Source organism: Sinohyriopsis cumingii, chromosome 14, assembly GCF_028554795.1.
Source record: "Sinohyriopsis cumingii isolate HCF-2022 chromosome 14, ASM2855479v2, whole genome shotgun sequence".
In the NCBI taxonomy this organism is placed as follows: Eukaryota; Metazoa; Mollusca; class Bivalvia; order Unionida; family Unionidae; genus Sinohyriopsis; species Sinohyriopsis cumingii.
Window position 1 is genome coordinate 31553621 of NC_142974.1, and position 26520 is coordinate 31580140.

The following is a 26520-nucleotide window of genomic DNA, read 5'->3' on the forward strand; positions in this document are numbered from 1 at the left end:
TTTTCCTGCTGACTTGTGTATTGTACACTGATACTGCCATGTCTCAGCTGCTACTACTGTTCAATAACTGTAATCTTAACAATTATCAGAGTGACTAAACCGGATATCTCATCATAACACAGCAGTAAGGCTAATCAGATTACATGTACTTACCCTTCTGTATGGATTAAAATTTGAGTCTTTCTCGGCTTTATGGAATAAATGTGGCTTCTCGTGAGGCGTAAATGATATAATATTAACCTTAGTGGTACATGTACTTTAGTCAACACTTATTTCAGTAACGAAAACCTGCCATCGGGAAACAGAAATCGGATTATTTAGCACATGTTATGAATAAAATACTGGTTCTGGATACATATTAAAATAAAATGCAGCCACTTGTGGGGGGTAAATTTTATATTATTGCACTAATATGCTGGCCGCTGGTCACGTTAGCCGGGTGGCCTTTAGTGAGGGGTACTTTTGAACACAAACTCATCGGTGCCAATGGATTCTGGCCATAAGGAGCGGGTGGCCTCTGGTTGGGGGGGGGGCGCCGTTCAAGAGGGGAACAACTGTACATTGTTAGGTTATGACCAACCTGTACAACTGTAAGACCAACCCATACAATCGTCACATCAACATGTACAACTGTAAGACCAACCTGTACAATTGTCACAGCAACACATACAAATGTAAAACTAACCAGTACAATTGTTAGAGCAACATATACAACTGTAAGACCAACCTGTACAATCGGATCTGCATTCTTCCTAATGTCAATACCAGCCTCACAGTTGGAGTGAATGTCATTTCCTGCAATTAAATTTAATGGCAGTCAATATTATATATTATGTACCATTTACCATATCTACAATACATGAATATAACTGCAAAAGAGTGTGTGTGTGTGTGTGTGTGTGTGTGAGTGTGTGTGTGATTTGGATTTTTAACATAGCTTTAACAATGTCTCAGTCATATCGCTACGATGTCTGCAGTGTGACAGTTTATAGTGATGTCTAGCACTGCGGCATCATGCCGCAGACATCTAGCATGATGTCCCACCCAGTCACATTATCCTGACACCAGGCCGACCAGTCCTAACACTAACCTTTTAATGCTGAGCGCAAATCAAGACAGAAGACCTTTTTATATAAAAAGAGGCAAAACCTTTGAGGAAATACAAAACATGCTGTAAAAAGTGAAAATTTGAAAAAGATGGTATTTCCATAAGAAAACACTTAGAAATACTAGTGTTTTTATGCCACACTATGACTATGGATGGACATGTACACTGTTACCCATATTTCATGGAATTGTATAAATCCCTTTATTTATTAAATACATGTACTCGGGTTTCATTTTTTTATGTACAATGATACCTGAGGGTGATTTCTGTGTGATGTGATTTGGATTTTTAACGTAGCTTTAACCATTTTTCAGTCATATCTCTACGATGTCTGAAAAGTGGCAGTTTATAGTGATGGCTAGCACTGGGGCATCATGCCGCAGACATCTAGCATGATGTCCTACCCAGTCACATTATCCTGACACCAGGCCGAGCAGTCCTAACACTAACATCCTAATGCTGAGTGCCAAGCAAGGCAGCTGTTAATACCATTTTTGTAAGTCTTTGGTATGACTCAGCCGGGGATCGAACCCATGACCTCCCATATCCGAGGTGGACGCTCTAACCACTAGGCCACCAGAGCAGTTGTGATTTATTTATATTGTATGATATTTCAAAACAGCGAGTTCGGTCCATCCTATGCCGCATGCACAAAGTGCTTTCGATGGGAAAAACCTAATGCTTCCAGTAAACAGATGATGTATAATGGCACAGTCTGTGTCTAAATGTTTCACCACAAGACTAAATCTTTACAATATAAAACATTTTGTCAGTGTGCGGTCTACTTAAAGGACTTGCACATCTTCACCTATAGAGGTATGTGAGTTATTTATTAATTCTTGTGTATAAGTTATAACTATTGTACTACCACATTTATTTTTGTATATTTTCTATGTAGCTTCAGCTTACATAGTATAATGCAAATATGTTCAATTCTTGTTTGTGACTTAGCAAGAGATTTATATTAGCAATATAAAGTTGCATTTTAAGAAATGTTTAGTACTGTAGGATTCTTATCTGGAACATGTAGGTTCACTTCTGAACCAGTTGATTGTTTTGTAATTATTGTGTCAAAAATATATATTGTATAACTTACCGTATATAACGTCATTACATGTTATCATATATGCCCGTGTCATGCATGGTACACGGTGTTAAATGTATTTTCAGCTGATCAGAGCTACAGCAGTAGAGCTGATCAGAGTCGATGTGGTACCAGCTGAAGAGCTAACCACAGAAGTTGACCATAACAGCTGTAAAGCTGAACCATAGCAGCCGTAGAGCTGAGTGAACAGTGTTGCTGGTCGAGTAGCAGATGATCAAGCGTTGCTGACTGACTGGTGGGTGCTGATTTCTTGATTGACCTAGGAATTGAATGGTGGTCAGTGACTATCTGGAATACTGACTGATTAAGTGACCAGTGTGAATTGTAGCCAAGCATGCTGGTGACAGAGTGTTTAACTCCATACATGTAATCTTTCAGCCATCGACTAATTTTGGTGTTTTTAATACCCAATGTTTTGGGATTGTAAAGATATTTTGTATATCTTTCCCTTTGTTTTCATCATTTAACTATTTGAGTAAAATATCTCATTATTTGAGTGAATTCATTTTTACTATTTGAGTAAAACTCATCATTTTTTGTCATGTGAAATTAATGAATCATTCACCCTTGTCCTCGTACTCTGTAAGGTCATTTATTTGCATTTTCATTTGCTGCACTATTAGGTTCATGCAGATTATGTTAATTTGTCCAATATTCTTTTCTCATTCAAGTCATGTATCATTAAACATTGTATTTGTATCACCATCTAAAGTGTTCTGCTATAAATCTGAAATCCAACCTGGTTATCTTGTTACATCATATATGTGTGTGCATTTGTGTGCATGTGTGTGTGTGTGTGTGTGTGTGTATGTGTGTGCATGTGTGAAACTGGGACATCGGTGAGTATAAACACAAAAAAATATACAGGGCACACTTCAAAATGGGGGACTTCTGTATTTGTAATAGCAGCAAATTATGAATTTCCATAAACTTACTATGTTACAAAAACACTTGAATCAATCATTGCTAAGCATGTCCCCATTTGGTTAGTGTTTTATTCACATTACACCATATTCAAAATACACAGGACCAAACAGACTTGAAATGTTATTGTATGTGTCAGAAGGCTCAGTCCCTATTTACTCTGTAAATATCTCATTGCTAGCTCTGCTGCTTTCTCACATACTTTGGAACCAAATTACATACAGACAATGACACCAAGCATACTGGAACAAAATTACTTACAGACAATGGGATCAATCACTTTGGAACCACATTACTTACAGACAATGACATCAATTACTTTGGCACCAAATTACTTACAGACAATGACATCAAGCACTTTGGAACCAAATTACTTAAAGACAATGACATCAAGCACTTTGGAACCAAATTACTTACATACAATGGCATCAAGCACTTTGATACCAAATTACTTACATACAATGGTATCAAGCACTTTGGAACCACATTACTTACAGTCAATGACATCAATCACCCTGGAACCAAATTACTTACTGAAAATGGCATCAAGCACTTTGGAACCAAATTACTTACAAGCACTTTGGAACCAAATTACCTAAAGACAATGACATCAAACTCTTTGGAACCAAATTACTTACAGACAATGACATCAATCATTTTGGAACCAAACTGCTTACAGACAATGGCATCAATCACTTTGATACCAAATTACTTACAATGGCATCAAGTACTTTGGAACCACATTACTTACAGACAATGACATCAATCACTTTGGAAACAAATTACTTACAGACAATGATATCAAGCACTTTGAAACCACATTACTTACAGACAATGGCATCAATCACTTTGGAACCACATTACTTACAGACAATGGCATCAATCATTTTGGTACCAAATTATTTGGGGCCCCGAGTGGCCGAGTGGTCTAAAGCGCTCACCGTTCCGGATCACTGCCATCTCACCTCTGTCTGCGTGGGTTTGAGTCTCGGGCTCTGCCAATGTGGATATGTGAGAAAGCTTGCCGGTAGCTTCTCGTGGGTCGGTGGTTCTTTCCTGGGTTTTCCCTGGTTCTTCCTCCACCAATAATACTGGCCGCAATGTATAGCCTATCTTGTGCTGAAAAATGGCGTTAAACTCTATAACAACAACAACAACCAAATTACTTACAGACAATGGCATCAATCACTTTGGTACCAAATTGCTTACAGACAATGACATCAATCACTTTGGTACCAAATTACTTACAGACAATGGCATCAAGCACTTTGGTGCCAAATTACTTACCGACAATAGCATCAAGCACTTTGGTAGCATATTACATACAGACAATCACATCAAACAGATCTAACAGGATAGAGATCAGGTATACAAACACAGACAAAATAATTTTATATATTTTAATTTTAATACAGCGAAGATGATCGACTATACATTCATTAATGGATAGACCAAGTTCATAACATATTTCTGCCAAATTAGATTGATCAGGGTGGGGTGGTGGTGATCAAACTAAATAGATGGCTTTGCATATACATGTATTGTACACAACACTACTTTCAAATAAGTTGCTTACGATTTATTTAGGTATCTGTCAGAAAATTACAACAGCCAAGAGACTCTAGCCATTCACAAATTATGAATATTTACAATGTAGTTAAAATATGAGTCGAGTTTACAATTTTAGATCAAAAAGATAATTGTTATCTATTTTTAAGCATGTGTGCTATGATTTGAATTTCCATTTAGATATTGTAACACACTGATTTGGTACTTTTGCATGCATTTTAAATATCTGCTTCCATTAAACTTATTATTACTGCTACTACTACAACTGCCACTGCATACCATCATCATAAGCATCAACATCATCATTATTACCACCACAAACATCACAGTTGTAAAGAAGCAAAACAACTGAATTATCTACATATTAATCAAACATATAATAATGATAATGGTTCCTTTTTTCTATTTCTTAGTGTTAGAGTTAAATCTGACTGGTTGATTTGAAGGTAACTGGGGAAAAAAATAGCTTTGTTAAAAATTTGTACATTGTACCAAACATGAAGTAAAACAGTTTAGTCTTTCTCAGTGTTTCTTAAATTAGCAAGAATGTGTCAGTACAAATAATGTGAAGAAAATATTTGTATGATTTTTGTTGACATTGTTGAATATTTCTATTTCTTTTACTTATCTTTCTATCTTTCTTTTACTTCTCTCTTTCCTAATTCCATTTCGTTTGTAGTTTTCATATTCTTTACATTTCCCTAATTTTTCTTCTTTCTTTCTTTTTTTCTTTTTCTAGTTTACTTGTCTTTTTGGGGAAGAAATCCTGAGACTAACATCACAAGTTTATTATTGATTTAAATTTAAATATTTGAACTTTGACCTTTTACTCACCATGTTTCTACTAATAGTTCACCATACTCATAGTAAATCGAAGTTAATTTTCACAACAATGAAACAGCCAGCCGTTTCTCACTTTTTAGATCTCTTTTATTTATGGCTTAATTCACTTTTTTCACAAATGTTAAATCTGGTTATACAAGATCAATTGCCTTGATCTATTTATTATACAGTTATATTGAGGTAAGACTGCAAAACTTAAAGGGAATGTACATTGTACATCCAATTTAAACAAGACTAACAGTCGGTCAATTGGTCGAATTCTAGACTCAGACACTTGTGGGTTTGATATCCACCCAGGTCAGTCTGGGTTGGCTGCCTCAGTGCCTCTTTGCACTTAACTCCCATTTAATAGATAGATTTCAGTCATTATTTATTGCAGTAATATTATAAAAATGGTGATAATTTTAGTAAAAATCTTATACAAACATTTCATAGGTTTTACAAGATATTGTGTCTTGGTGTCCATTCATACATCTGTCACATCTTGGTCAGGTTTTGCAGTGAGGTCAGTTTTCAGGTACATTGATGGATGGTTTATATTCTATTAACAAGTTTCTAGTTTGATGAGATACTATTTTTGCAATGTTTACCATCAAAATCAATATTTTTTTCTTATCTTATCCACAGTTTATCCAACTATCTATCACATATGAAGTTAAATCTAATGAAAGATATATTTACAGGTGTATAATAACTGTGAATAAAGACAATGATTTAAATGTTTCATATATTATATACTGTATTATTAAGATGCAAGATCTTATCAAGTACAAAATTATATTTCTATTAAATCATCAAACCATCAATTCATTATCTGCAAACCTGTTATGAGTCCTGTAGCTGCCAATCTCATAAATATGCCAGATGTCCGACAGTGATGAATTTCATTTTTCAATACCACGACCTGTAAAATTACAGAAAAAATCACACCTGAGTTTGCCATTTTTATGCACTATTTTATTACAGACCACTGTAAAATACAACCCACTGTCACTTGATTATTCATAAAATATCAAAGTAATTTTGATTAGTCTCATTGGTTAGAAACCTGACTATATATATGTTTGAGAGAGTGAAACCACAATGGTCCAAAGGTTAGCTTGCCAGAAAACTGACTATATGTATGTGTGAGAGTAAAGTCAGAATGGCCTATTGGTTACCAGGCCAGAAAACTGACTACATGCATGTGTTATTGAGAGAGAGAGAGAGAGAGAATCACAATGGCCCAATGGTTAGGATGATGGGCTTGCATCCTGAATGATGAAGCTTCAAATCTGCCCAATTAAGGTCATGTCAGTAGCCATGGTGTGTCTCTGCGCAAGGTACTTTTACATCAATTACCTTGGCACTATAAAACCATTCATGTGCCAATTTTCCTTAAAGATCAACCAAATAGTGAATTAAATTATAACATGAGAGAAAAAAACATTTAGTATAATCCTGCATAAACAATAAGCATGTGACATGTATATTATTCATACGTATACTGGGACATGTATATTATTCATATGTATACTGGGACATGTATATTATTCATATGTATACTGGGACATGTATATTATTCATACATATACTGGGACATGTATAGTATTCATATGTATACTGGGACATGTATAGTATTAATACGTATACTGGGACATGTATAGTATTCATATGTATACTGGGACATGTATATTATTCATACGTATACTGGGACATGTATATTATTCATACGTATACTGGGACATGTATAGTATTCATACATATACTGGGACATGTATAGTATTCATATGTATACTGGGACATTATATTATTCATATGTATACTGGGACATGTATATTATTCATACATATACTGGGACATGTATATTATTCATACATATACTGGGACATGTATATTATTCATACATATACTGGGACATGTATAGTATTCATATGTATACTGGGACATTATAGTATTCATATGTATACTGGGACATGTATATTATTCATACTGGATTGAATTTCACTCATTCTGCTCAAAAATGACAAATGAATGGGTGACCATGTTTGAAATTTGGCCACTCAAATGATTTTCTGGGCTATTCAACGAATTGCTTGAGTTATTTTTGTTACTGAATAAATTTAAATAGTTAGTTTCCCTGAAAATGCACATTAGGTGATTGAAATTGTCTACAAGGAAAAAAAGGAAGGTGAGAGTATTGAGAATGGTGATCATGAACACAAAAGTGCATTAGTTATCAGTTGTAATATATATAAGCATTTCAGATGATGCAATAATGCACCAGCCTGTTGCTTTTTTTTTGCTTGCAATCACATCTCTACTCTGTTCATTAGCACAAGTTTGTCATTGCTATTCCTCCTAACTACCTGGAGGATTTCCCTCAAACATTACACACATATGTAGTTTATGATCTAGTTGACCCTAAATTAAAATGGATGCTGCTTGGACATCTAATATGGCTGTCACAGTGGCCATCTTGTTATCACTGCTTGTCCTGAATGGCTGGCCATATCAAAAGGGGGCTTTCACTAAGACTTCTTATGACGTCTAGTTGGTCCTAGTATATGAAAGTGGTGCCTTACATCGCCATCACAGTGGCCATCTTGAAAAACTTATCAATGCTCATCCTGAATGGAAGGCCATATCAAATTGGGTTTTCAATGAAAGATTTCTTATAATATACAGTTGGTCCTGAATGAAAATGGTGGACATACAATGTGCCTGTCATGGCAGCAATCTTGTAAATCTTGTCATCAATGAATGAATGGTCATATTAAAATAGGTGCTTTTATGAAAGAATTCTTATGAAATCCATCTGTTCCTCAATGAAATTTGCACTGATCTGATTTCCAGTATGACTATCATCTTAAAACTCCTGTTACCACAACTCTAGTTGAACATAAAGTCACACTGACATGGGGTTTCCACTAGAAGACTTACTATGATGTCTTGTTGGTCTTAAATCAAAATGGTGCCAATATGACATCCAATATGGCCACAACAGACACCATCTTGAAAATCTTGTCCTGAATAGAAAGTCATATATTCAAAATACCGTTATCTCGACTCCTCTCCAAATGGATGCCTATATCAACAGGAGTGCGTGTGTGGTTTGGATTTTTAACGTAGTTTTAACAATTTTTCAGTCGTATCACTACGATGTCTGCATTGTGACAGTTTATTAGAAGTGATGCCTAGCACTGAGGCATCATGCCATAGACACGTAGCATGATGTCCCACCCAGTCACATTATCCTGATACCAGGCCGACCAGTCCTAACACTAACCTCTTAATGCTGAGTGCCAAGCGAGCCAGCTGTTAATACCATTTTGTAAGTCTTTTGTATGACTTGGCCGAGGATCGAACCCATGACCTCCCGCATCTGAGGTGGACACTCTAACCACTAGGCCACTGGAGTGGTACAGGTAGGGATTTAATAATATTATTTCCTTGTATTCTTATAAATTATTTAAATCAAATTTTCACATATGGCTCTAACATGAGGTTTTCACCAATAGACTTCATGGTGCCAGTCATATACACAATATGACTGCCACAATGACTGTCTTCAAAATCTTGTCTCTGCTCCCCCTGAATGGATGATGACTACGATGGGTTTTTCCCCCACCCGAAGTCTTAAATGAAAATGGTGCCATCTGTACATCGAATATGGCTGCCACGACAAGTCTTTAAAAAAATCTTCTCATTACTCCCCTTGAATGGACAATCATTATGACCTGTTATCACCAAAAGATTTCTTGTTTGTCCTAAATGAAAATGGTGTCAAGATGACATTGAATATGGCTGCCATGATAACCATCTTCAAAATCTTGTTGCCACTACTCTCCCTGAATCGATGATGGCTACCCCACCCCCACCAGTCCTAGATGAAAATGCTGCCAGTTATGCATCCAATATGACTGCCATGATGACTGTCTTCAAACTCTTGTTGTTACTACTCCCATTGAATGGATGGTCAATATGACATGGAGTTTTCACCAAAAGACTTCTAATGATGCCTAGTTGGTACTAAATGAAAATGGTGCCAAGCTGACATTAAAATATTTGTACCACAGCATTTAAATTCAAAATCTTGTGATTACTGAGGAATATCAGATATGGTCTTAACACTCTACAGTTAAAAGGAAGAAATTGTTTGAACCTGAATTTGTGAAGTTCTTTTTGAACAGCAAAGCATCAATCCCATTATGGGACTCTTGTTTTACTTGTAATCAGTTCTCACTAGAAATCCAGTAAGCATGCATGTTACTTGTAATGTTATCAGTTCTCACTAGACATCCTATAAACATCCATGCTACTTGTAATCAAGTCATATCTCACTAGAAATCCTGCAAACATGCATGCTACTTGTAACCATATCAGTTCTCACTAGAAATCCTATAAACATGCATGCTACTTGTAATCATGTCAGTTCTATCTAGAAATCATATCAACATCCATGCTACTTGTAATCTTATCAGTTCTCACTAGAATTCATATCAACATCCATGCTACTTGTAATCATATAAGTTCTCACTAGAAATCCTACAAACATGCATGATACTTGTAATCATGTCAGTTCTCAATAGAAATCCTATAAACATCCATGCTACTTATAATCATGTCAGATCTCACTAGAATTCATATCGACATGCATGCTACTTGTAATCAGTTCTCACTAGAAATCCTTTAGCATGCATGATACTTGTAATCTTATCAGTTCTCACTAGAATTCATATCAACATCCATGCTACTTATAATCATGTCAGATCTCACTAGAATTAATATCGACATGCATGCTACTTGTAATCAGTTCTCACTAGAAATCCTTTAGCATGCATGATACTTGTAATCTTATCAGTTCTCACTAGAATTCATATCAACATCCATGCTACTTGTAATCATATCAGTTCTCACTAAAACTCCTACAAGCATGCATGCTACTTGTAATTATATCAGTTCTTACTAGAAATCCTATAAACATCCATGCTACTGGTTATCATATCAATTCTTACTAGAAATCCTATAAACATGCAGGCTACTTGTAATCATGTCAATTCTCACTAGAAATCCTATAAGCATGCATGCTACTTGTAATCATATAAGTTTTCACTAGAATTCATATCAACATGCATGCTACTTGTAATCATATCCTTTCCCACTACAAATCATATCTACACAGTCAGTCATCATAGCATTACAAACAATTTACATACTTGCCCAGCTGACTAAGTAGGTTTGAATAAAAGGTTCAACCTCTATCCTGAAGGCTACGGCAAGTATTCAGATGAAAAATGGCGTAAAACCCAACACAACAAAAACAAATCATTCAAATTTTAAATGGTAGTAAAATAATTATATTAAGAACTATCTCTAATCAGTGTGATTTGTAATCCTGTCATTTTTTCCATTGCAAATCTTTAATATTTCTATATTAATATGAATTAAGGTGAGTGTAATACCATTCTACCTAACTTCCCTACTTAAATATGTGCAAATTCCGAAATATAAAAGTAAAATACATGCTGCATGTTGTACTTACTCGTGAGTTCTGGATACATCTGATGCCATAGCCAACACCGTTTATTTCACATTCCATAATAATTGCATGACCCTGCAAGCTCACCATTATGCCACCCTTACTCTGTGTTATTCGACAGCGCCGAATCAGACACCCCCTAATGTCATTAAGCATCTTTGTCATGGAAGTATCTTGAATGATATCAATATGATTGGATTGATTCTGACTGCTGATTGAAGCCACATCAGCGTGTTCAGCTGCAGCAGAAACTGATCGAGGTTGATGTCGTTCCGGATACGTCAGCATGATCACAGATTCTTCGCTTGATGAGAAATCACTCTCAGAAATATTGTGTAGATTCTCTTCGTCTGAACTGCTTGTGTCTGAAATGCCAATGTTAATCATTATTAAGATAAATAAAGACCTTACTGTATATTCTCACTTATAGGTGGCATCCAACTGCAACATGTATTAACCCATAGGATAATGGAGGTCACATGTTTGAGCCCCAGCCAAGTCATACCAGAGACTTATGAAAAGGGTACTACCAGCTGCAACACTTGGTGCTCAGCATTAAAAGGTTAGTGTTAGGACTGGTCGGCCTAGTGTCAGGATAATGTGACTGGGTAAGACATGCCACATGTCTGCAGCATGATGCCCCAGTGGTAGTAATCACTATAAACTGCCACGCTGCAGAAAATGTAGCCATATGACTCCAACTGTTAAAGCTACTAAAAATCCCAAAACACACATAAACCCATATCTGCCATCACATAATGCACCGTAAGATCTGGGTCTATGCACTCAGTTGGGAATAATCAGTACAACAATAAAAACATACCCAGGTCTGGCAGTGCATTATGTGATGCAATAAAAACATACCCAGGTCTGGCAGAGCATTATGTGATGCAATAAAAACATACCCAGGTCTGTCAGTGCATTATGTGATGGCAGATCAGGATTTAAGTTGTCTGCAGTCAGACTGGACTTTCACACAAATAAATAGTTCTTTTTAAAGGTTATATGCATACTGATATATAAAATATCCTGGATTTTTTCTAAAGCATTAAATATATATATATATATATATATATATATATATATATATATATATATATATATATATATATATATATATATATTATATATTATATATTTACAATTATTTTCAGGCTGATTGTTCTTATTCTGGAGCCACCATTTATCCTCATGCATTTGCTTGAGAGTCAAACGTTTCCAAAGAGATGAACAACTTGTAGAATCTCTAGAGAGCAAGTAAAAAAAACCCACCTGCTTTGTGTTATAGCATGCTTGTTTTGTGTTAAAGTATGTTTGTGTTGTGTTAAAGCATGTTTGTATCCACTTGCAAAAGTTAAATTAGTCAAAACGTTATCTATGACAAACTAAGGGAAATAAGGTTTTAGTAAATCTAATAGCATTCACCTATTATCAGTACACATTGTAAAGTACCTACAGGTTCAAACAGCAAATAGTATTCAACATGTATAATATAGCCAGATTTTGTAACAAATATCTTTTCTGTTCACAAGTAAGAAATAAGAATATCTTATATAAAAAGATAGTTATTTATCAAAAATGAATTTTTCATATACTGCAGCATCTAAATTATGTGGAGATGATGTATCCTTTACCTACCCCCATATCATCCAATCCCTATTCCCAGCCTCATCCCATCCACCACCGTATAATGCAGCTCATCCCCACACCTATGAATCTTCCACCTAAACTTCTTGCCTGCTATCCTTGCATGTTACTTTCAAAAATGTTTAACACAACACAGAATTTTAACACTGACAGTGGCAACAAAGTTGGCAGAAAGGTGATATGTACCTCTATGCTCTAACAGCTAAGGCTGACAAATATTATATCCATACAAAAGAACAGGGTCAAATGAAAATGCAAAGGACTCAGTACAGCAAGTTATTTCTGCTTAAGGAAACAATGGCAGCTGAATGAGCTCTCCTTACTATTACAAGAATGAGTTCATTATTTCAATGACTATGAAAAGTAAAACTATATATCTGTCTGATGTTTAAGGCAGATTTCTGTAGATCAATCATATGACTGAACTGTTTGTAGTAGAGTAAGACAAATATTTTACTGAATAAATACTACAGTAACCATCACAGTCCTGCAAGTGAATGAGTTGAGCACAAGCTTTTCTCAATTAGCCCCATTAACATCCTTTTTCTCAATTAGCCCCATTAACATCCTTTTTCTCAATTAGCCCCATTAACATTCATTATATAAATGTATTTAGTAATCATCTGAATACTTTCATGAACACTCTGTCTTGGGGAATAACAAAAGAGAAACCCCTGATCCAACATGAACGCTCAGTCTTGAGGAATACAAAAGAGAAACCTCTGATCCCACATCAACACTCAGTCTTGAGGAACACAAAAGAGAAACCCTTGATCCCACATGAACACTCAGTCTTGAGGAACACAAAAGAGAAACCCCTGATCCCACATGAACACTCAGTCTTGAGGAACACAAAAGAGAAACCCCTGATCCCAAATGAATGCTCAGTCTTGGGGAACACAAAAGAGAAACCCCATGATCCCACACAAACTCTCAGTCTTGGGAACACAAAAGAGAAACCCCATGATCCCACACAAACTCTCAGTCTTGGGGAACACAAAAGAGAAACCCCATGATCCCACACAAACTCTCAGTCTTGGGGAACACAAAAGAGAAACCCATGATCCCACATAAACTGTAAGCCATGAGGAAGACAAGAGAGAACCTCTGATTCCACAATAAGACTCAGACAGAATCAAATACATTACCTATATCACTTGAGTTTGGTGTTCCACTTGCTAAGTCATCATCTTCATCATCAAACATATCACTTTCATTTCCACTCCTCAATGAGGCATTAGAAGATGACCCTGACCTTTGTCCATTTAAATTTAAATCTAGGCGCAATTCTCCATGACCAACATACTGTGACAGGTGTTCTTGGTCTACACCCCTATCTCCAACATTTTCATCTTGCGAGCTTGTTCCTGCCTTCGGTTCAACGTCTTGAGTCTCGTTCCTAGTAGCAGAGTTTGAATTTGCATTGTCAAATTTTGACCCATGGAATGAATTACTTAAAATGCTGACATTTTTTGCTGCAAGTCCAACAGAAGTTTGTGAGGCATCCAAAGCTGGGACTGGTGAATCTTCTTTAGCTGCATGGGTGACCTTGTCTGAAGAATTATTACTCAAGGCCTTATTCTGATTGCTGGCCATTCCAATGACAAATTTTCTGTCAGATTCACTGTTAGTGGATCTATTTAAGTTTGATATATTTGTTTCACTTGAGTGTACTGGATCATAAGTAAATTTGAAAGATATGTTTTCTTTTACACTTGTATCATCACCACATGCTCCATTATGAGACTGTGCATCTAGGTCCTTCAAGTATGCACCCACCATGTACTCGCTTGAATTGTGAACACCTTGGACACACAGTGTTCCAAACTGTGAATGAACATTTCCTCCGGCATGTGTAACAGAGTTAAAATCTTGTGAATGTATCGACTCATCAGAATATTTCTCTCCATGTTCAATCATCTTAAGAATGTCATCCGTTTCTTCTGATTTGGAACGGGATTTGTGATTTGTGCCAATGGTTGAAAAAGAGATTGATGATTTTGGAGCTGCATCAGTACGTTTCTGATTATTATCTTTCTTACTCAGTGATGTGCACTGCAGTGTCCTTTCAATCATAAATCTATATGTCCAATTTCTCTCTTCTTTTGGATAACCTTCTGCAGTTATAGCAGCTGAATCAGTTTGAGAAAATTCACAGTTTTCGATGAAGCTTGTGTCCACGTGCTGCAGAATGATGTTTGCATGTCGGAATGTGCAGTACTTAATGTGGCAGGTGCCCGGACTCTGCACATACACCATTCCATCCTCAAGTATGCAGTTATCCACCTGGAGATATCCTGACCGAATCTGACAAAATACACGGTAAAATTCTGTGCTTAATTCATAAATATAAAAATTGTCTCAAGTGATTGAATTATACAAATAATGGGCAACTCAGTTGATACAAAATAATAATACATGCAGATCTACCTTGAGCTATGTTTAAATTCTGGACTAAAATTCTGCTAGCCTTTTTGGCATTCTTTTACTTAGAAACTGTGAGTATATAGGTCAGCATAGAATTATTTAAAGTTGTTCAGGGAGCAAACAAAAAAATGAAAACAAAATCAGATTGAAGCATTCCTTACATGTACATTCATGTTAAATTCATTTATCACATTTATGCAAGACAACATAATAAAAGAGGATTATAAAAATGTCCAATTACTGTCCAATTTAGCATGTTTTCAAAAGTAAAGGAAAGTAAACATGAACAGACAGAGATGACAGACTGATGTCATAATTTTAATGATAGATGACAGAAAGAGGTAATGACTTTAATGTCACAGATGATAGATCACAGACAAAACTTTAATGAACATATCACAGATTGAGGTCATGAAGTTAAATGATAGAAATGACAGAGATCATGACTTTAATGTCACAGATGATAGAATGAGGCCATGACTTAAATGAAACAAACGACACACTGAAGTTATGACTTGAATAATAAAAAAAACGACACACTGATGTTATGACTTGAATGAAAAAAATGACACACTGAAGTTATGACTTGAATGAAACAAATTACACAATGAAGTCATAACTTTGAGGAAATAAATGACAGATCACACCCATGACTACAATGACTACAAGACTTCCTCCAATGATCAGCAAAGGCTGACATGGCAGAGAGGAATACTGTATCATTGGAAACAACTTTCTTAGATAAAACTCAAAATACTTTGGGAAATTTTGTGTTTGTCATCAAGGATGGGATTATTGTAGGAGAATATTGAATTACTTTGTTTGCAATATTAGCTTCCTTGACATTTTCCAAATTTAGCAAGCATGACTGTTGTTAATGTTTTGGCATCAGTTTCAGATTCCAAATTCAATATACATGTAATGAAAAATGGTACCAAGGACTGGTAAGGATAAGTGATGACTTTAAGCTTGTCATCAGTAGCATCATTTTTTCTGCTGTCATGAAATTCAACATTTAAATGTGGATACAATTTACTGCTGTAAACATTTACAAATTTTGTATTTTCACATCTATGTTTTAGAAGGATTTTTCTATTAAGTCTGTTCATTTTTTGGATCTAATATAGCACCACTAAGAAAAAATCCAAGGTGATAAGAATTGTTTATGATGCACATTGCTTAACATTAAATGTCAGGTTGATTTACTGATGCTGCTGACACAAATTTCTTTAAACTATATTATTTACCTTAAAACAACATGCTTGTTAATGGAACCTTAGATGATTAACAATTTATTTTAACGAATCAGTTTAAAGTTTGTTGGCCATGCGTTTTATTTTAGTCACTGTAAAGCCTAAAATTACAGCCTATGTCCATGTCAAGGCAGTATTTGTTTTCAAGGTGGGAACATCATGCTACATGTCTGTGGCATGATGCTCCAGTGCGAGACTTAACTACAAACAGCCACACTGCAGTCGTCATAGTGATATGACTGAAAAATTGAAAAAGCTATGTTAAAAAAAAATGCAATCCAATCAGTTGATAAACAATGCCTTGTTTGAATATATCTAACAGCTTAGGTAAAAACCACCTTAGAATTAACATGATATTGTCTTGTACTGTAACATATATTTACTGTATTTGATGATAAAATTGTTAATGTAACACAACATACTGCCTTGACATGGACAGTCATCTCTATTTGTTCATGTTTACTTTCCTTTACTTTTGTTTGGTCAAGGTCACTTGGTTTTCCATTTACATTATGACTATGATACAATTTATTATGTAATTTCCTTTTATATAGATACAGAAAATTTAAACTTAATATATCCATACACTGAATGCAATCTCTGCAATTGCACAGCATAAAAATGCATTTCATCACTGCAGTGACCTTTGTTTCTGCACAGCTTCAACTGTCAATGAGAACTCAATCACATTGTACAGCTTCAACTGTCCATGAGAATTCAATCACATTGTACAGCTTCAACTGTCAATGAGAACTCAATCACACTGTACAGCTTCAACTGCCAATAAGAAATCAATCACCATGTACAGCTTCAACTGCCAATGAGAAATCAATCACCACGTACAGCTTCAACTGCCAATGAGAAATCAATCACCAAGTACAGCTTCAACTGCCAATGAGAAATCAATCATCAAGTACAGCTCTAACTGCCAATGAGAAATCAATCATGTACAGCTCCAACAGAAAATGAGAAATGAATCATCACGAAAAAAAATTATACTCATTACCCATCAAGTTACCATGGATATATTCAAGTATTGAAAAAATATTTTTTACATTGTAATGTACTCAAGATTATTTCATTGTCTAATCAGACTCAGTCTTTATTTATCCATGTTAAAAACTTTCCGTTGAGGGTAACTTTCATCATTCAAAATACTGATGAATTTTTAAGGAAATAGGTCTTTTCAAGCGAAGTCATTGAGGAAATCTGGACATAAAAGTGTAGACTTCTCAAGATGGAAAGGGTTAAAACAGATTCAAGTGACTGAAGCAGAGTACTTCCTCACAATAACACTATTCATAGTAGTCACAAGCAGACAGCCTTATACATCAGGTCATTATAGATAAAGGTATTTTATATTTATTTTATGCAAGGCTGTGAATTACAGAATTTTTCAAGTAACATAATTGTGATAATTCACTGTAGTGAAATACAGTAAATAATTTCACTGTTGCATTGATAACAAGATAACCATGAAACCTGAAGCTATTTTTAGATGCCTAAGTTGCTGAGTGATAAATATGGCTGCCTCCAGATAATGACATAACTCACATGCAGCAAGGAGCATGTTTTTTCTTTCTTAATGTCCTAGGTTTCTTTGAATTCAGAAAAGAATTATACAACTGTTTATATTTTCTTTGATTAATCCCAAAACAAAGCAGAACATTAACACTAAACCACATATCACAAGGGATCCAGTAAAAGAATGTTATTTCAATCTGCTATAAGTATATCTATGTAGCTAAACATATATCTAAGCAGCTATAAATACATCTAGCTATAGCTATAAGTACATCTAGCTAGTTATAAGTACATCTAGCTAGCTATAAACACATCTAGCTATAGCTGTAAGTACATCTAGCTATAGCTATAAGTACATCTAGATAGCTATAAGTACATCTAGCTAGTTATAAGTACATCTAGCTAGCTATAAATACATCTAGCTATACCTATAAGTACATCTAGCTATAGCTATAAGTACATCTACATAGCTATAAGTACATCTAGCTAGCTATAAATAAATCTAGCTATAGCTAATCTAGCTATAGCTATAAGTACATATAGGTAGCTATAAGTACATATATCTATAGCTATAAATAAATCTAGATAGTTATAAGTACATCTAGATACCTATAAGTACATCTAGCTATAGCTATAAGTACATCTAGATAGCTATAAGTACATCTAGATAGCTATAAATACATCTAGCTATAGCTATAAGTACATCTAGCTATAGCTATAATACATCTAGCTATAGCTATAAGTACATATAGGTAGCTATAAGTGCATCTAGCTATAGCTATAAGTATATCTAGCTATAGCTATAAGTATATCTAGCTATAGCTATAAGTACATATAGGCAGCTATAAGTAATCTAGCTATAAGTACATCTAGCTATAAGTACATCTAGGCAGCTATAAGTAATTGAGCTAGCTATAAGTACACCTAGTCACCTATAAGTACACCTAGCTATAGCTCTAAGTACATCTAGCTATAGCTATAAGTACATCCAGCTAGCTATAAGTACATCTAGTATTGCTCTAAGTACATCTAGGTAGCTATAAGTACACCTAGGTAGCTATAAGTACACTAAGCTATAGCTATAAGTACATCTAGCTAGCTATAAGTACATCTAGCATAGCTATAAGTATATCTAGGTAGCTATAGGTACATCTAGGTATAGCTATAAATACATCTAGGTATAGCTATAAGTACATCTAGGTAGCTATATGTACATCTAGGTATAGCTATAAGTATATCTAGCTATAGCTATAAGTATATATAGGTAGCTTATAAGTACATCTAGGCAGCTATAAGTACATCTAGCTACATCTATAAGTATATATTGGTAGCTATATGTATATCTAGGTAGCTATAAGTACATCTATGTATAGCTATAAGTACATCTAAGTAGCTAAATGTATATCTAGCTATAGCTGTAAGTACATCTAAGTATAGCTATAAGTACATCTAGGTATAACTTTAAGTACATCTAGGTACCTATATGTACATCTAGGTAGCTATAAGTACATATATGTATAGCTATAAGTACATCTAGGTAGCTATATGTATATCTAGCTATAGCTGTAAGTACATCTAGGTATAGCTTTAAGTACATCTAGGTAGCTATAAGTATATCTAGGTAGCTATAAGTACATCTATGTATAGCTATAAGTACATCTAGGTAGCTATATGTATATCTAGCTATAGCTGTAAGTACATCTAAGTATAGCTTTAAGTACATCTAGGTATAACTCTAAGTACATCTAGGTACCTATATGTACATCTAGGTAGCTATAAGTACATCTATGTATAAGCTATAAGTACATCTAGGTAGCTATATGTATATCTAGTTATAGCTGTAAGTACATCTAGGTATAGCTTTAAGTACATCTAGGTAGCTATAAGTACATCAAGGTAGCTAGTATGTTTAAGCATCAAAAAAAAAATTTGCTTGCTATGAGTGAATAATGGAAATTTTTCATCTTATTGATTAAAAACTAAAGTATTGTCACCCACTCTATGAAAAATATGTTAATTACTCAGTTCAAACAAATATCCTCAATATAATATTCCAAATAATGCAATGAGTTTGATGACCACACCAAGATAATGAGATGAATCACCTTATACTGGGGTACTTATAGTGAGGGAAAACTTTGGAAAGAAGCCCTTTGGTCTAAATCCCAAATATCAAAACTTATTCATACAAAAACAAGTAATATTATCATCTCCCAAATGACCTCTGCATGTGAGCCAAATGGTTTTCCTCCAAGCAGTTATGGTAAATAGGTATCTAGTGATAATTTTATATTTAGTGTTTGTTTTATTGCACACTAGAACTATTTTCCATTCCAGCATAAATTGACTTTTATCAATGAGCTTTAAAAACTACTAGACTCAGGTATCATTACTGCCTGAAGACTGATATGATTTGATTGTCTTTGTTGTACAGTAAAGCAACTGATATTAGTTATTTAGTCAGCATGGCAAGTGTAAGAAAGACATGTCTACTATGGTAGCTGACCCAGGCAGGTCTGATAAAACGATCTGAACCAGGTCCCACACCCTTTCAGTCTGCAAGCTATAAACTCACTGGGTACCTCATGGGGTAAACAATATAATTATTGAGATCTGCTCATGTTCAATTATGCTAAACAGCTTGATCAGATATAAAAAAGTATGCATGTTGCATTAATGTATAGGCATTACTGAAAAGCCATCATCTTTACTTCATTTTTTTTTCTTATCCAAGGGTGCAGATAATATTATGTCTTTCCACTATTAAAAGCAACAAATAAAGTTCAGAAAGAGTACTGTATGTACCATGCATACCCACTTATAAGGCCAACTGCAAACAACACAGATCCCGATATGCTGTTGCATAATGTGCCAATACATGAAGGTCTATATCCTCTGTTACACAGATTACACATAACAAACTACATAGAACCAGATATATAGGCACATTATGTGCAGGCATATCTGGATATATGCAAATTTTCAGTTGGACATGACTTATAAGTGTGTATATACTGTAAGTAAAACTCCTCTAAATGCAAATTGTTAACCTGAAGACAATCACACAAACACGCCCTAATATGTTCTACTACAATGGCACCACTCCAAGTACCATTCATACTTCGATATCAATAAGGGAATCTACTTGAAAATGTTAGTGGCCATTTCAAACTTCAGATCACCAAGCCCTAACAATTTGGTCACCAAAAACATTGACGGCAGAAATAAATTGAGAGAGAAATTAATTTAGAAATGACAAAAAGTGAAGGTTTTTGTTGAGGAAATGAATAAGTAATTATCTAAACAATACGGTTCATCTTAATCGTATATCTAATTCTGTCTGAAAGAACTGTCAAAAGTTATCATCTGCTTGGACCATATCCCTGTCAATGAAATTCACTCATTGGATTTCTTTAGATCATTTCCCTAAATATTCCCTGGCATAAGATTTACTGACAACGGTCATTTACCATTATTTTATTTAATGATATTTATAGTGATCAAGAGTCAGCTATATCTACATTCATGGTAGTCTGTCTGACAGAAGTTTTGCTGCTAATTATTTTGCCTTATTTGTTTCCATGTTCGCATTTATCCAGACAGGATCCATTCTAGAACAGAATTTAATAAAAAATATCCTGGTAACACACTACAAAAAGGAGAAAAGTTTAGGAATTTTAGAGGGATTCAATGAAGAAATAAAGGTAGGGCTTAAAAATATTTATGTTGATTTTTGTGTATTCAGTTAATTTTGCAGCATGAATGTTTGGTAAATAAGCACAAATTCTGCAAATGTTCATCATATCATAGTCCCCATATCATGTACTGGACTGGTCATTTAAAGGGATGTGACTTACATTAGTCACAAGTAATGATAGCAGCAGGATTTGGATTTGTTTCAAATGAAGCTTTAACAATTTTTCAGTCATATCGCTATGATGTCTGCAGCTTGGCAGTTTATAGTGATGTCTAGCACTGAGGCATCATGCTGCAGACAAGTAACATGATGTCACACCCAGTCATATTATCCTGACACCAGGCTGACCAGTCCTAACACTAACCTCTTAATACTAGGCGCCAAAGCGTGGCAGCTGTTAGTATCATTTTTATAAGTCTTTTGTAGGACTCTACCAGGGATCAAACACACGACCTCCTGCATTAGAGGCATATGCTCTAACCACTAGGCCACCAGAGTGGTCAATGGCAACAGGTCTCGTAACTGAAAAGGGACTATACTTTGAATTCAATCCATGTGCTTTGCCATTTCTACTGATTCATGATTGAAATTATACAAGCACTAATTAGAGTTGTATATACAAAGAGCAATGGACTTACCTTAAGGATAAAATTAGTGAACCAAGGTGCCCTGAAGACCAAATTGCTAACCCTGCCAGTAAGTGCAATCTGCTCGATACAAACAACCAGTATCACACTTCCAAGTTCACCACACCCGACCAACTCAAATGGTATTTTCGATGACATCTCAAACTGCTCATCGTAGATTCCTGGGTAAACTGAAATTCTATCATAATCATTTGCAACTGCCAGTGCATTTTTAAGCGACTCATGCTCTTTTCCTCTCCCAACTGTTATTGTTTTGCGAGTCCTTGTCCGTTTGAAGACATACAAACAAGTTGCTGAGTCTGGTTCACGGCTTGTTTGTGCCCAGAAATTTGAGGCCAGATATTGCTCTTTGTAAGCCTGTCGCCATGATACTGGTTCGGAGTGCAGATTAAGGGGCCAGTATGGATGCTTCCAGTCTTTGCATTCCAAGTAGAGTTCATGCCACCTTGTGCTGTCTAAACTGAAGACAATGTCATTCCATGTCTTACACACACAAGCTGATCTGTCAAAGAAATAAATATAAAAATCATGAATATCATCATTTTGACTACCTGCACTATTGCTAAAATTTTAAAAGATGATCAGAATCAGCCCTCTTGAATTTGATGAGAATGCTTTGCCTGTTAATTAGTGCAGCTATATGAATTAAATCATTCTTCTTTCTCAAAAAAGTCTTAGAGATTTCACCTAAGTAAGTTATGAAAATTTAACAAAACATAGCTTAGTAATAATGATCTGAAATTAATTGATATTCTAAAGCCCAAAGCACCAAGTGGTCCATTTGGTTGGACAAACTCTTGTTCAGCCACCATACAATATGTGTAGATATGCAAAAATGTAATCATTTAAATCCACATTGGAAGACTGGGCAGCGGTTCATCTTCCATTGAAAAATATTTACTGACATATGCCTTGCCGATTCAAAAGGAAAACTGACCCACTACATTTGTCATTCTGTTGAGTTTAACTGATGTCTGTGTCATACCAACAAGATTACACTGTGATTGAGACAGATCTGAAGAGGTCTCAAGTCTCTCTCATACTAATCAAATTACACAGTGATTGAAACACACATAAAGAGGTCTCAAGTCTCTCTCATACTAATCAAATTACACAGTGATTGAAACACACATGAAGAGGTCTCAAGTCTGCCTCATACTAATCAAATTACACAGTGATTGAAACACACACGAAGAGGTCTCAAGTCTGTCTCATACTAACGAGATTACAAAGAGATGCCAACAGTCAAGAAAATAAAATCGAGGCATAGTTGAGTGGCAGAGTTTAGCAACTGAACTTTATATCAATCAAATCTGTACAGCCATCTATTGCAGTGCTAACGGAAGCATCATGAAGATGCTCGGTCAATACTTTAATAGTTGCACTGGTTTTTGTTTTGGCACCACTGTATTTCTTGGCAATAGCCAAATCTGGAGACAGTGCAAAACACAGGCCTGGCTTTGTTAGTAATGGCGAGGTGCAGATTAGTTTTGACAAGAGACGCTGTAAAAAGTATTTCTTCATTTATAACTGACAGATCATTTTCAGGTGAAATCAAACTTTTCAGCTTTCAAATAAAGCTGTGAGTCTCTTGAGAACATGTATATATCCTGTGTATTGATTTTTTTTGTCTATCTCTCAAAATCTGCTTTTCCAATCCATCTTAACATTGGTTCTACACCAAGTGCAAAATACAAACCTACCACCAAGTCTAAATTTTGTGATGCCAGGAAATTCTTTGGTGAACTTGTCACAAAATTTCTGTTTGTGCTTTCGCTGTTTTCACTCCAAAAAAAGAGATGGTATTTTGAGCAAATTTCAATAGTTAACAACCAACAGACAATGACTTTACTCAAAGAAGCGAACGACAGAATAAAAGCAATGTAGACTAAACACAAGATTTAAATCTGAGACATGAAAATGGAGGAATTCATTAATATGCAACCAATAGAAGCAAGGGCTTTATGTCAGCTTATTGGCTCTGATGCCTTTCTAATCAACAAAAGAATTCTGCTTCATGATACAAAAAAGCAAAACAATTTGAGACATATCTGAAAGCCAGAAATATCAGAGTTTCTAATATTTTGATAGAGTTTGGAGTTTTCTTTTTACTCAGAAGGATGAGCTAATGCTCTGAGCTTCTCTGACCTAGTGGGAGCTGGTATCTCTGATTACACTATGGCTGAGACACACCTGCAGAGGTCTCAAGTCTGTGTTATATCAATAAGATTATGCTGTGATTGAGACACACCTGCAAAGGTCTTGTGCTGACAGCTGAGACAAAATCATTCGCCAGATCTCAATAGGCAGTCCTGTTTTGTCTCCTGGTAAGACCTTGCTTCCTATGTCTGTCTTTATAGTTGTACTGGACATCTTCATGCCATTGCTAAACATCAGCTGTATGCAACCCTTATTTCCTTTTAATCTTTAATCTGTACCCATCTTGACTGGTTGCCGCAATTTAATTAGCATCCATCTGTAATGAGAGGAAAATTTGAAAGTAACAAATGTATAGAGGTCTGTAGTGAGAAGAATACATTTCAAGCCTACATAAATTTCAAACAGCTGCAATGACACATGCATACCTCTATAGCTAGAACTTAGATGCACAAGGCAAATCAAATGTAACAATATAATAAAAAATGTTAGTGTTGTAAAAGTCAACAACAACAATTTTTCAAATTTGTTATTGTAGAAGCTTTATTAACTTCCTTCTGGCAGCTACTGAGAATGCTCCTCTAAAACAGGTGTGTAGTTTATTTTTTACCATATTTAATTCTATTGTTTCCTGCATAAAATTGTGGGAATTTATCTAAAGCAAATACCCTAGATCTTATGTATCTTGCCTTGTTTTAATTTAAGCACACAGACAAATGGAAGTAACGGAAAACTGATATGTTCTAAACTGCATCTTATTATCACAATCTGCAAAATATGCACTCAGTACATGCATTCCTGAAAGAGCAACATATAAACACTTTTTAAGACAACATCAGAATGCTAAATGATGTGCATTGGTTGAAACTGAGTTTGGAATTTAGGCCCATCATAAAAAACACAAGACTGGTCTACAACAGGCTCAAAAACAGATTATGTAGTAAACAGAATGTCAATGTTTGGACCAAAATTGAACACAGTATAACTGTGTCTTAAGGTTATAATTAACAGATATGTGATATTAACAGATCTGATGGCCAGTTTTAGAGTTGTGCACTCCTTTGGTGATTGTCAGTGCCAATCTATATAGTTCTGATCCACCCCTTCACCGTCTAGCATCTGTACTGTTAAGTACTGTCTCAACTTTTAATTTACTACTGATTTTTGGGGGCCTTCTTTGAGCACATGGACATGTGAAATTGTAACAATTAATAGTAACATGCATTTAGATTCTTTGATTTGGCTGGTCTATGCTTTTATTTGAGATTAAATGAAAACGAGGATATTCAAATCTACAACAAGGGACAATTTGCCCCCCCCCCCCCGCCAAAAAAAAGACATTGGAAAGCAATGGGGATAAATGTTTAAAGCCCCTTTTATATTCACTTGTACAACTGTATGAAGCTCACATAATGTTTTAAAATTTATTAAATGATACAAAATGTTTTAATTTCATTACATGTGAAATTTTCTCTTGGATCATCTGTCATATTAATTCACATAATAACCATTTCCACTTTCAGTCTCATTCTTCATTTGCATTATAAGGACATAGCATCATTGTTTAGAAACATGAACAGATCAATACTACAGAAATTTCTGTACTGGTCTTGGTATGCCATAGCAATGTATTCATTATCACTGAATTCATTCATGACTGGCAGCATGTTTGAAATGCAGTCATAGTCTTCTTTGGGTTCATTGCTAATTTTAGTAATTCCAAAGGTCTTTCTGCATTGTTGAGAATTCACCCTTTCTTTGGTCATCAGAGATCTCAGAAACGCTTAATTACGCATATCTGGACACCATTTTTTGATCTGGAACGCAGAAAATTACAGAGGCGGGAGTCCTCCGTAAGCATGTAATAGGTGTGCGGCAAAATTCAAAGACTTGCCAATCCTGCATCAGCCACCGGCTTTGTGGTAAAATGTGTTGATCAATTAGCTGTGCTGATATTTACAATGACAGAATTCAGTGAGTGAAGGACCCCTTGATGTACATATATGTTGCCATTATAAGAGTACATCAAAAAGAACATGATGCAATAGCTGGGCGGCCAGTTCAAAGGCATTGACTGGCGGCCGGGTGGGAAAAGGTA

The 26520-nt window shown here is 35.2% G+C and overlaps 1 protein-coding gene across 2 annotated transcripts in view; it reads right to left on the bottom strand.

The window, feature by feature from the left end:
- Positions 1-26520, bottom strand: part of LOC149783517 (uncharacterized) — a 99211-nt gene that overhangs the window by 62826 nt on the left and 9865 nt on the right. For both annotated transcript variants that reach the window (XM_089931759.1, XM_089931760.1), the window contains 6 exons: positions 24517-24741; positions 22257-22767; positions 13866-15024; positions 11074-11435; positions 6372-6453; positions 728-795 (listed from right to left, as the gene is read on the bottom strand). In XM_089931759.1, coding sequence (XP_089787885.1) covers positions 728-795; positions 6372-6453; positions 11074-11435; positions 13866-15024; positions 22257-22767; positions 24517-24659 — 2325 coding nt within the window. In that variant the 5' untranslated portion in view covers positions 24660-24741. The remainder of the gene's footprint in view (positions 1-727; positions 796-6371; positions 6454-11073; positions 11436-13865; positions 15025-22256; positions 22768-24516; positions 24742-26520) is intronic.